The 12,981-nt window shown below is 43.1% G+C and overlaps 1 protein-coding gene across 1 annotated transcript; it reads left to right on the forward strand.

The window, feature by feature from the left end:
* The first annotated feature begins 11,045 nt into the window (after positions 1-11,045).
* LOC119282710 (protein CANDIDATE G-PROTEIN COUPLED RECEPTOR 7-like) lies at positions 11,046-12,709 on the forward strand. The gene has a single exon (XM_037562840.1). It carries the CDS (start codon positions 11,102-11,104, stop codon positions 12,473-12,475), a length of 1,374 nt encoding a protein of 457 aa, XP_037418737.1. The 5' UTR covers positions 11,046-11,101; the 3' UTR covers positions 12,476-12,709.
* Positions 12,710-12,981: the final 272 nt, after the last annotated feature.

Consider the following 12,981-nt stretch of genomic DNA (forward strand, 5'->3'; position numbering starts at 1 on the left):
TATAATAGCATGGAACAATCAAAAATTATAGATACGTTGGAGACGTATCAATAATTCACCATGAACATAAATATCGTAGAGGCTATGTTGATTTTGTTTCAACTACATGCGTGAACATGTGCCAAGTCAAGCCACTCGAATCATTCAAAGGAGGATACCACCCTATCATACCACATCACAACCATTTTAATAGCATGTTGGCACGCAAGGTAAACCATTATAAACTCCTAGCTAATTAAGCATGGCATGAGCAACTATAATCTCTAATTGTCATTGCAAACATGTTTCATTCATAATAGGTTGAATCAGGAACAATGGACTAATCATATTTACAAAAACAAGAGAGGTCGAGTTCATACCAGCTTTTCTCATCTCAATTAGTTCATCATATATCGTCATTATTGCCTTTCACTTGCATGACCAAATAGTGTGGATAATAATAATAGTGCACGTGCATTGGACTAAGCTGGAATCTGCCAGCATTCAATTCAAGGGACAAGACAAGGTAATATGGGCTCTTTTTCAGATCAACAATAATGCATATGAGAGCCACTCAACATTTTCATCGTGGTCTTCTCCTCTTGACCCCCAAAGAAAAAAGAAAAGAAACAAAACTATTTACACAGGAAAGCTCCCAACAAGCAAAAGAAGAACGAGAAATCTTTTGGGGGTTTCTTTTTAATTACTAATACAAGCATGGAAAGTAAACTAGCTAAATATTACAACTAACTATTTTTTTGGTTTTTCTTAAGGTTTTTCAAACACACAAGAATAAAGCTTAAAAAGAAAATAAACTAGCATGGATGATACAATGAAAAAGTATGAGCACCGACAACTGCATGAGTGTGTGAACATGAATGTAATATCGGTGAGAGATGCATACTCCCCCAAGCTTAGGCTTTTGGCCTAAGTTGGTCTATGCCCATGGATGGCCTGGTGGATATCCAAAGTTGAAGCTGGGGTCGTACTGAGATGCATCAGCTACTGCCTGAAGGGCTACAGCTTGGAGGCGGGCTGCCTCCGTCCTCCTCTCGTACTCGCTCGCCTCTTCCCTAGTTATAACATATCTCCTTTTTTCCTAAAGGTCAAAGAAAGTAGGAGCAGGGAGAGCGATGTGATAGGTGCGTCGTCTGTCAAAGATTAGTCGGTATTGGAGGGACTGATCGTTCCTCTCAACAAACTGATGATGAACCATAGCATTATAATCTAAATAAGCACGAGCCAACTCAATATCATCTCTGCGTATGGGTATCTCAAGAAAATTAGCTAAACGGGTTGCATAAATTCCACCGAAGAAATCTCCATTAATACTATTATTATGCAACCTGCGTGCAACAATGGCCCCCAAGTTATATTGTCTATCTCCTAATACGGCACTCTTGAGAACACTAAGATCAGGAACACACAAGTGACATGCCTCATCCTTACCGTTCAAGCATCTATCTATGAAGAGAGCAAAATAATGTATGGCAGGAAAATGAATGCTCCCTATGGTAGCCTGCATGATTTCCCTAGATTCTCCCACAGTGATACTAGCAAGAAAATCTTTATATTTAGATTTGTGAGGTTCACTAACATTACCCCATTGTGGGAGTTTACAAGTAGTATTAAAATCTTCTAAGTCCATGGTATAAGATTTATCATAAAGATCAAACAGGACAGTTTGAGAATTACGTGATGATGTAAATTTAAACCTTCTCACAAATGAATCGGTTAAATAGAGGTACTGTCGGCACTTATCCGCCTCGAAGCTCTCCAGATCAGCATTACGCACATATGCGTCAAATTCTTCTTCGGTTCATGCCCAAACCATGAAGTCCTCTGACGGCCATTCACAAGGCCGCACTTGAGCATCCCTTGGTAGTTCATTGTCCAGCTCGCATATTGCGGGCCTGGGTCCTTGCTTCCTTGAGGAACCACCTTGGTACATTTTCCTAAACATATTTCTTTCTCTGAAAAATTTCTGAAATTTTTAGTGACTCAAAATAAAAGTAAACCAAAATCAACAAAATTGATAGCAACTACTCCTACAAGTGCCTAGAGGCCATATCATGCATTAAAACTACTTTTGACCACATAAATTTGACATGCAAGCTCAAGAACAGGGTCACCTAAGTAGCAAAAATTTGCAATAAATAAAGCACTAGAACAAAAACTAATTGGACCATTGGAGGAGTCAGATACCGAAGAACAATCCCCAAAAGCGGTTTTGTGAATGGAGCTTTGAGCAAGGAGATCGAAAATGGTAGCAAGATGAGCTAGAACTCGGGTTTGAGCTGGTGGGTGATTTTTTCTGGAGCAAGACGAAGTGTGTGGGTGCAAGGATAAGTGGAGGGGACCCACGTGGGGTCCATGAGGCAGGGGGCGCGCCCAGGGGTGGGCACGCCCTCCACACTCGTGGGAACATGGTGGGTCCCCCTGGTGTGTTCTCAGTGCCAGATATTCTCAAATATTCTGGAAAAAATCATATTTCATTTTCAGGGCATTTGGAGAACTTTTATTTTTGGGTATTTTTTATTGCACGGATAATTCAGAAAAACAGACAGAAAATATTGTTTTTACTTTATTTAATATAAATAACAGAAAGTAAAAGGAGGGTACAGAAAATTATGCTTTCTAACTTCATCCATCTCATGCTCATCAAAAGGAATCCACTAACAAGGTTGATCAAGTCTTGTTAACATACTCATTTCGAATAACATGAAATCGGAGAAATTTCGAATAACACTAGGTTACCTCAACGGGGATATGCACATCCCCAACAATAAGAATATCATATTTCTTCTTGACAGTAGGAAGAGGAAATTCAAAACCTCCAATAGTGATTGTTGAAAATTTTCCAATAGAATTGATACTGTGGACTTGAGGTTGTTTCCTCGGAAAGTGTACCGTATGCTCATTACCATTAACATAAAAAGTGACATTGCCTTTGTTGCAATCAATAACATCCCCTGCAGTATTCAAAAAGGGTCTACCAAGGATAATCGACATACTATCGTCCTTGGGAATATCAAGAATAACAAAGTCCATTAAAATAATAACATTTGCAACCACAACAGGCACATCCTCGCAAATACCAACAGGTATAGCAGTTGATTTATCAGCCATTTGCAAAGATATTTCAGTAGGTGTCAACTTATTCAAATCAAGTCTACGATATAAAGAGAGAGGCATAACACTAACACCGGCTACAAGATTACATAAAGCAGTTTTAACATAGTTTCTTTTAATGGAGCATGGTATAGTTGGTACTCCTGGATCTCCAAGTTTCTTTGGTATTCCACCCTTAAAAGTGTAATTAGCAAGCATGGTGGAAATTTCAGCCTCCGGTATCTTTCTTTTATTAGTAACAATATCCTTCATGTATTTAGCATAAGGGTTCATTTTAAGCATATCAGTCAAAAGCATACGCAAAAAGATAGGTCTAATCATTTCAGCAAAGCGCTCAAAATCCTCATCATCCTTTTTCTTGGATGGTTTAGAAGGAAAAGGCATGGGTTTCTGAACCCATGGTTCTCTTTCTTTACCATGCTTCCTAGCAATGAAGTCTCTCTTATCATAACGTTGATTCTTTGATTGTGGGCTATCAAGATCAACAGCAGGTTCAATGTCTATATCATTGTCATTGCTAGATTGAGCATCAACATGAACATCATCATTAACATTATCACTAGGTTCATGTTCATTACCAGATTGTGTTTCAGCATCAGAAATAGAAATATCATTGGGATTCTCAGGTGTGTCAACAATAGGTTCACTAGAAGCATGCAAAGTCCTATCATTTTTCTTTTTCTTCTTATTAGAAGAACTAGGCACATCTACATTAGTTCTCTGGGTATCTTGCTAAATTCTCTTAGGGTGGCCCTCGGGATACAAAGGTTCCTGAGTCATTTTACCTCCTCTAGTCATAACTCTAATAGCATTAGCATTTTTCTTTACATTTAATTCATTGAGCAAATCATTCTGAGCCTTAAGTACTTGTTCTACTTGAGTGGTAACTATAGAAGCATGTTTACTAATAAGTTTAAGTTCACCTTTAACTCTAGACATATAATCACTCAAGTGTTCAAGCATATCAGTATTGTATTTCAATTGTCTACTAACATAAGCATTGAAGTTTTCTTGTTTAACCATAAAGTCATCAAACTCATCCAAGCATTGGCTAGCGAACTTAGTAAACGGGATTTCACATTTATCAAATCTATAGAGAGAATTTACCTTTACTACCTGTGTCGGGTTATCAAGACCATGTATTTCTTCAATAGGTGGTAAATTCTTAACATCTTTAGCTTTAATACCTTTTTCTTTCATAGATTTATTTGCCTCTTGCATATCTTCAGGACTGAGAAATAGAATACCCCTTTTCTTCGGAGTTGGCTTAGGAGTTGGTTCAGGAAGTGTCCAATTATTTTCATTTGTCAACATATTATTTAGTAGCAACTCAGCTTGATCAACAGTTCTTTCCCTGAAAACACAACTAGCACAACTATCCAGGTAGTCTCTGGAAGCATCGGTTAGTCCATTATAAAAGATATCAAGTATTTAATTTTTCTTGAGAGGATGATCAGGCAAAGCATTAAGTAATTGGAGAAGCCTCCCCCAAGCTTGTGGGAGACCCTTTTCTTCAATTTGCACAAAATTATATATTTCCCTTAAAGCAGCTTGTTTCTTATGAGAGGGGAAATATTTAGCAGAGAAGTAATAAATCATATCCTGGGGACTACAAACACAACCAGGATCAAGAGAATTAAACCATGTTTTAGCATCACCCTTTAATGAGAACGGAAACAACTTAAGGATAAAGTAATAGCCAGTTTTCTCATCATGAGTAAACAGGGTGGCAATATCATTTAATTTAGTAAGATGTGCCACAACAGTTTCAGATTCATAACCATAAAAAGGATCAGATTCAACCAAAGTAATTAACTCAGAATCGACAGAGAAATCATAATCCTTATCAGTAATAAAGATAGGTGACGTAGCAAAAGGAGGGTCATATTTCATTCTAGCATTCAAAGACTTTTCTTTAAGCTTAGCTAATAATTTCTTAAGATCAGATCTATCATTGCAAGCTAAGAAGTCTCTAGCAGTTTCTTCATCCATAACATAACCCTCAGGCACAGCAGGCAATTCATATCTAGGGGGAGAATCTTCATCATCACTTTCATCAATATTATCAGTTTCAATAATTTCAGTCTCTCTAACCCTAGCAAGTTGTTCATCAAGAAATTCACCTAGTGGCACAGTATTATCAAGCATACAAGTAGTTTCATCATAAGTATCATGCATAGCAGAAATGGCATCATCAATAACATGTGACATATCAGAATGAATAGCGGGTATAGGTGTCGCAAGTTTACTCAAAACAGAAGGTGAATCAAGTACGGAGCTAGATGGCAGTTCCTTACCTCCCCTCGTAGTTGAGGGAAAAATCTTGGTTCTTTGATATTTCAAGTTCTTCATAGTGATCAGTAGATATCAATCCCAAGTGACTCAAAGAATAGAGCTATGCTCCCCAGCAACGGCGCCAGAAAATAGTCTTGATAACCCACAAGTATAGGGGATCGCAACAGTTTTCGAGGGTAGAATATTCAGCCCAAATTTATTGATTCGACACAAGGGGAGCCAAAGAATATTCTCCAGTATTAGCAGCTGAGTTGTCAATTCAACCACACCTGGAAACTTAATATCTGCAGCAAAGTGTTTATTAGCAAAGTAATATGATAGTAGTGGTAATGGTAGCAAAAGTAATATTTTTGGTTTTATAGTGATTGTAATAGTAGCAACGGAAAAGTAAATAAGCGAAGAACAATGTATGAAAAGCTCGTAGGCAATGGATCAGTGATGGAGAATTATGTCGGATGCAATCAATCATGCAACAGTTATAACATAGGGTGACACAGAACTAGCTCCAGTTCATTAATGTAATGTAGGCATGTATTCCGAATATAGTCATACATGCTTATGGAAAAGAACTTGCATGACATCTTTTGTCCTACCCTCCCATGGCAGCGGGGTCCTATTGGAAACTAAGGGATATTAAGGCCTCCTTTTAATAGAGTACTGGACCAAACCATTAACACTTAGTTAATACATGAACTCCTCAAACTACGGTCATCACCGGTAAGTATCCCAATTATTGTCACTTCGGGGTTAATGGATCATAACACATAATAGGTGAATATAGACTTGCAAGATAGGATCAAGAACTCAGATATATTCGTGAAAACATAATAGGTTCATATCTGAAATCATGGCACTTGGGCCCTAGTGACAAGCATTAAGCATAGCAAAGTCATAGCAACATCAATCTCAAAACATAGTGGATACTAGCGATCAAACCCTGACAAAACTAACTAGATTACATGATGAATCTCATCCAACCCATCACCGTCCAGCAAGCCTACGATGGAATTACTCACGCACGGTGGTGAGCATCATGAAATTGATGATGGAGGAAGGTTGATTATGATGATGGCGATGGATTCCCCTCTCCGAAGCCCCAAACGGACTCCAGATCAGCCCTCCCGAGAGAGTTTAGGGCTTGGCGGCGGCTCTGTATCGTAAAACATGGTGATTCCTTCTCTCTGATTTTTTTTCTCCCTGAGCACGAATATATGGAGTCAAGATGGACGTCGGTGGAGCGTCAGGGGGCCCACGAGGCAGGGGGCGCGCCCAGGGGGTAGGCGCGCCCCCACCCTTGTGGACAGGGTGTGGGCCCCCTGACGTGGATCTTTTCGCCAGTATTTTTTATATATTCCAAAAATAATCTCCATTGATTTTCAGGTCATTCCGAGAACTTTTATTTCTGAACAAAAATAACACCATGGCAATTCTGCTGAAAACAACGTTAGTCTGGGTTAGTTCCATTCAAATCATGCAAGTTAGAGTTCAAAACAAGGGCAAAAGTGTTTCGAAAAGTAGATACGACGGAGACGTATCAGATGATCATGAAACTTCGGATCAAGTTACTACCGAACCTCGTAGGTCAACCAGAGTACATTCCGCACCAGAGTGGTACGGTAATCCTGTTCTAGAAGTCATGTTACTAGACCATGACGAACCTACAAACTATGAGGAAGCGATGATGAGCCCAGATTCCGCAAAATGGCTTGAGGCCATGAAATCTGAGATAGGATCCATGTATGAGAACAAAGTGTGGACTTTGGTTGACTTGCCCAATGATCGGCAAGCCATTGCGAATAAATGGATCTTCAAGAAGAAGACTGACGCTGACGGTAATGTTACTGTCTACAAAGCTTGACTTGTTGCGAAAGGTTTTCGACAAGTTCAAGGAGTTGACTACGATGAGACCTTCTCACCCGTCGCTATGCTTAAGTCTGTCCGAATCATGTTAGCAATTGTCGCATTTTATGAAATCTGGCAAATGGATGTCAAAATTGCATTCCTTAATGGATTTATTAAAGAAGAGTTGTATATGATGCAACCAGAAGGTTTTCTCAATCCTAAAGGTGCTAACAAAGTATGCAAGCTCCAGCGATCCATCTATGAACTGGTGCAAGCATCTTGGAGTTGGAATATACGCTTTGATGAGTTGATCAAAGCATATAGTTTTATACAGACTTGCGGTGAAGCCTGTATTTACAAGAAAGTGAGTGGGAGCACTACAGCCTTTCTGATAAGTATATGTGTATGGCATATTGTTGATCCGAAATGATGTAGAATTTTCTGGAAAGCATAAAGGAGTTTTTCAAAGAAAGATCTCGGTAAAGCTACTTACATATTGGGCATCAAGATCTATAAAGATACATCAAGACGCTTGATAAGACTTTCGACAAGTACATACCTTGACAAGATTTTGAAGTAGTTCAAAATGGAACAGTCAAAGAAGGAGTTCTTGCCTGTATTGCAAGGTGTAAAGTTGAGTAAGACTCAAAACCCGGCAACGGCAGAAAGTAGAAAGAGAATGAAAGTCATTCCCTATGCCTCAGCCATAGGTTCTATAAAGTATGCTATGTTGTGTACCAGACCTATTATGTACCTTGCCATGAGTTTGTCAAGGGGGTACGATAGTGATCCACGAGTGGATCACTGGACAACGGTCAAAGTTATCCTTAGTTACCTAAGAGGACTAAGGAAATATTTCTCAGTTATGGAGGTGATAAAGAGTTCGTCGTAAAGAGTTACGTCGATGCAAGCTTTTACACCGATCCGGATGACTCTGAGTCTCAATCTGGATACATATTGAAAGTGGGAGCAATTAGCTAGAGTAGCTCCATACAGAGCATTGTAAACATAGATAATTTGCAAAATACATATGGCTCTGAATGTGGCAGACCCGTTGACTAAACTTCTCTCACAAGCAAAACATGATCACACCTTAGTACTCTTTGGGTGTTAATCACATAGCGATGTGAACTAGATTATTGACTCTAGTAAACCCTTTGGGTGTTAGTCACATGGCGATGTGGACTAATAACATAAAGATGTGAACTATTGGTGTTAAATCACATGACGATGTGAACTAGATTATTGACTCTAGTGCAAGTGGGAGACTCAAGGAAATATGCCCTAGAGGCAATAATAAAGTTGTTATTTATATTTCCTTATATCATGATAAATGTTTATTATCCATGCTACAATTGTATTAACCGGAAACTTGATACATGTGTGGATACATAGACAATACACCGTGTCCCTAGTAAGCCTCTACTAGACTAGCTCGTTAATCAAAGATGGTTAAGTTTCATATCCATAGACATGTGTTGTCATTTGATGAACGGGGTCACATCATTAGGAGAATGATGTGATGGACAAGACCCATCCGTTAGCTTAGCATTATGATTGTTAAGTTTTATTGCTATTGCTTTCTTCGTGACTTATACATATTCCTCTGACTATGAGATTATGCAACTCCCGAATACCGGAGGAACACTTTGTGTGCTATCAAACATTACAACGTAACTGGGTGATTATAAAGATGCTCTACATGTGTCTCTGAAGGTGTTTGTTGGGTTGGCATATATCAAGATTAGGATTTGTCACTCCGTGTATCGGAGAGGTATCTCTAGGCCCTCTCGGTAATGCACATCATAATAATCCTTGCAAACAATGTAACTAATGAGTTAGTTACGGGATGATGTATTACGGAACGAGTAAAGAGACTTGCCGGTAACGAGATTGAACTAGGTATGAAGATACCGACGATCGAATCTCGGACAAGTAACATACCGATGACAAAGGGAATTACGTATATTGTCATAAGGTTCGACCGATAAAGATCTTCGTAGAATATGTAGGAGCCAATATGGGCATTCAGGTTCCGCTATTGGTTATTGACCGGAGAGGTGTCTCGGTCATGTCTACATAGTTCTCGAACCCGTAGGGACCGCACGCTTAACGTCCGTTGACGATATGGTATTATATGCGTTATGTATGTTGGTGACCGAATGTTGTTCGAAGTCCCGGATGAGATCACGGACATGACGAGGAGCTCCGGAATGGTCCGGGGGTAAATATTGATATATAGGATGATATGGTCCGGCCAAGGGATGAAGCCCACGAGGCTTTAGGTCGGTGCAAAAGGAGTTTTGTGGAGTCCAAGGGGCCAAACGCCGGAGACCCTGGCGTCTGGCCCTGGGCCAGACGCCGAGGCCCATGGCGTCTGGGCCAGACGCCAAGGATTGTGGCGTTTGGTCCTGGAGTCCGAGTGGGACTCTTGCCTTTCGGGCAAAACCGACTTTGAGGAGGCTTTTGTTCCAAGTTTCGACCGCGGGGCTCAACATATAAATAAAGGGGCAGGGCTAGCACCAAAGACACATCAAGAATCACCAAGCCGTGTGCCGGCAACCCCGTCCCCTCTAGTTTATCCTCCGTCATAGTTTCCGTTGTGCTTGGCGAAGCCCTGCGGAGATTGTTCTTCACCAACACCGTCACCACGCCGTCGTGTTGCCGGAACTCATCTACTACTTTGCCCCTCTTGCTGGATCAAGAAGGCGAGGACATCATCGAGCTGAACGTGTGCTGAACGCGGAGGTGTCGTACTTTCGGTACTTGATCGAGACGGATCGTGAAGGTGTACGACTACATCAACCCCGTTGATAAACGCTTCCGCTTTGTGATCTTCAAGGGTATGAAGACTCTCCCCCTCTCGTTGCTATGCATCTTCTAGATAGATCTTGCGTGAGCGTAGAAAATTTTTAAAATTGCATGCTACGTTCCCTAACAGAATTAGCAAAATCAAGGCACTCAGATTACTCTTGGTCCACCAAGGACATGATAAAGGTATATTCATGCTCACACGAAACTACGAGGGAAATGTACCTTATCCCTGCAAAGAACCAAAGACCAAAGCACCAATAGCCAACCACGCAATCAAGCCAAACAAACACTTTAGATAACCTGTTTTCACTTTCACACTGATAAAAAAAGGAAGTGACATGGCAGCGCACGGTACTTTTAGCATAGATGAAGTGAGGGTTATTTTTCGTTAGTCTCGCCGACTTACTTCAAAACCTCTCTGAAACTAGGTACAAACCTTAAAACCACCCAATTGTATTGAATCAGAGCCATGTGAGAGAGTATGGGTAGGCGAGAGAGGATTTCTTAAACTAATGATTTATACTACCTCCATTTTGTTTATTAGTCCCTCTTATATTTTAGATCAAACTTTAACCTTTAACTTAACTACCAAAAAATAAGTTGTATGCTACAAAAGTAGTACCATCGAAAACCACATTCAAATATGAATACAACAAAATAACTATTATGACATACTATTTTATTTCATTGTCAAATCTGTGGTCAAAATTTGTTATAAAATATGAAGAGCACCAGTAATCCCAGACGAAGATAGTACTACAAAAGTAGGTAGATGTAAAAAGAAATGACACTTAGCCGTTCAGTCCTCATCGGTGTGACCCCGAAGTGTACAAAAAACTTTCCCATCGCACCGTCGGCTACGACCTACGACTGCCCAAGTCAACCTCCTACCGAACTCTCACCAATCGCGAGGCACATCCAACCCCCGCCCTTCCGCCACATAAGACGGCCGTGCTCCGCTGCCCCGCTCCACCCACCGCCCACGCGCACACCGACACACTCCCACGCATTCCGCCCCCCACAGGCCACAGATCTCGCCATGGCCGACGCCGGAGCTCGCCTCCCGCTGCTGCTCCTCCTCGCCGCCGCGGGGGCCCTCCTCCTCGCCTCCCCCGCCGCGGCGGAGATCCGGGCGGAGTCCTTCCGGGAGGACCCGCGCCACACCATCCTGTTCGAGAAGTTCGGCTTCTCCAAGACCGGCGCGGTCCGCATCATCCTCTCCGGCGCCGCCGTCTCCTCCTCCTTCGCGCGGGCGGACCCCAAGCAGATCGGGTTCTTCCTCCTCGCCGACGAGTCCCTCCTGCAGGCCGCCTCCGAGTCGCGGCCGCCGGCGGAGAAGCGCGCGGAGCCGGACGACCCGACCGGCGCCGACGAGCCCGACCTGTCCGGGTGCGTCCTCTCCAGCCCCTACGTCAAGAAGCTCTTCACCTTCTTTGACATGGAGGGCGGGCACTACAACAAGTCCTTCCCGGTCACCCACCCCGACGAGTACAGCCTCTACTTCGCCAACTGCGCGCCGGAGTCGCTCGTCTCCATGAACGTCCGCACCGAGATGTACAACGCCAACCCGGACGGCTCCAAGGACTACCTCCCCGTCGGCCAGGCGCCCGTCCCGGCCATCTACGGCTTCTTCGCCTTCGGCTACGCCGCGTTCCTCGCCGGGTGGGCCTACCTCACGCTCTCCCGCGACCGCGTGGCGGCCAACCAAATCCACCACCTCATGTCCGCGCTCCTCGTGGCGCGCCTGCTCTACTGCCTCTCCGCCGCCGAGGACCAGCACTACGTCCGCGTCACCGGCACGCCACACGGCTGGGACGTGGCCTTCTACCTCTTCCAGCTCATCAAGGGCGTCATCCTCTTCGCGGTCATCGTGCTGGTCGGCACGGGCTGGTCCTTCCTGAGGCCCTTCCTGCAGGACCGGGAGAAGAAGGTGCTCATGGTGGTGATCCCGCTGCAGGTCATGGCCAACATCGCCGACGCGGTCATCGGGGAGACCGGGCCGTTCATGCAGAGCTGGGTGACATGGAACCAGATCCTGCTCTTCGTCGACGTCGCCTGCTGCTGCGCCGTGCTCTTCCCGGTCGTCTGGTCCATGCGGTCGCTCCGGGAGACGTCCAAGACCGACGGCAAGGCGGCGCGGAACCTGTCCAAGCTCACTCTGTTCCGGCAGTTCTACACCGTGGTGATTGGGTACCTGTACTTCACCAGGATCGTGGTGTTTGCGCTGAGGACCATTGCCAGTTACCAGTACCGGTGGGTGAGCATCCTGGCCGAGGAAGTGGCATCAATGGCGTTCTACATGTACATGTTCTACACATTCAGGCCGGCCGAGAGGAGCAAGTACTTCTCTCTCGACGACGACGACGAGGAGGCCGCGGAGATGGTGCTCCGGGAAGAGGAATTCGAGCTCTGAGCATTTGTAATTTTCCGCGACAATGCCGTGAGCTGCAATTTCCATGATTGCTCTCTTGGCGCCCTGTTTATCTGATCTGATCTCCCCTCTTGAGACTTTAGCACACTATTTATACAGATACCAGGTAGCAGGTATAGCTCATCGTCTTGTATGTACTGCAGGGCTGTATAAGATTATATTTGTTCCTCTTTCCTTGTAGCTTCAAATTTTGCCGATGAGACGCAGGATACTAAACTGGATACGTGCAAAGAGGTGCTTGCTTGAAAAGTGCACACGGAATTAATTGAGCAGGTGTTACTGTTCAGGCAATGTTTGAAATTTGCTGCAATTTTGTGTGGTGATCAGTCATTTCATTCTTTGACCATATTGTTGATCCTTTTGTTTGTCTGTTAACACGACTCGATGTGTTGTCGTATCTTATGATTTGCCACTCATTGCAACGGAAATCCCACTATTCATTTTATGGGATTATCCTTCTTTTCGAAGGAAAAAACTATTTTATTTTC

Source organism: Triticum dicoccoides, chromosome 1A, assembly GCF_002162155.2.
Source record: "Triticum dicoccoides isolate Atlit2015 ecotype Zavitan chromosome 1A, WEW_v2.0, whole genome shotgun sequence".
Classification (NCBI taxonomy): domain Eukaryota; kingdom Viridiplantae; phylum Streptophyta; class Magnoliopsida; order Poales; family Poaceae; genus Triticum; species Triticum dicoccoides.

Coding starts and splice junctions, on each gene's coding strand:
- LOC119282710 (XM_037562840.1), top strand. CDS start 11,102: ATGGCCGACGCCGGAGCTCGCCTCCCGCTGCTGCTCCTCCTCGCCGCC.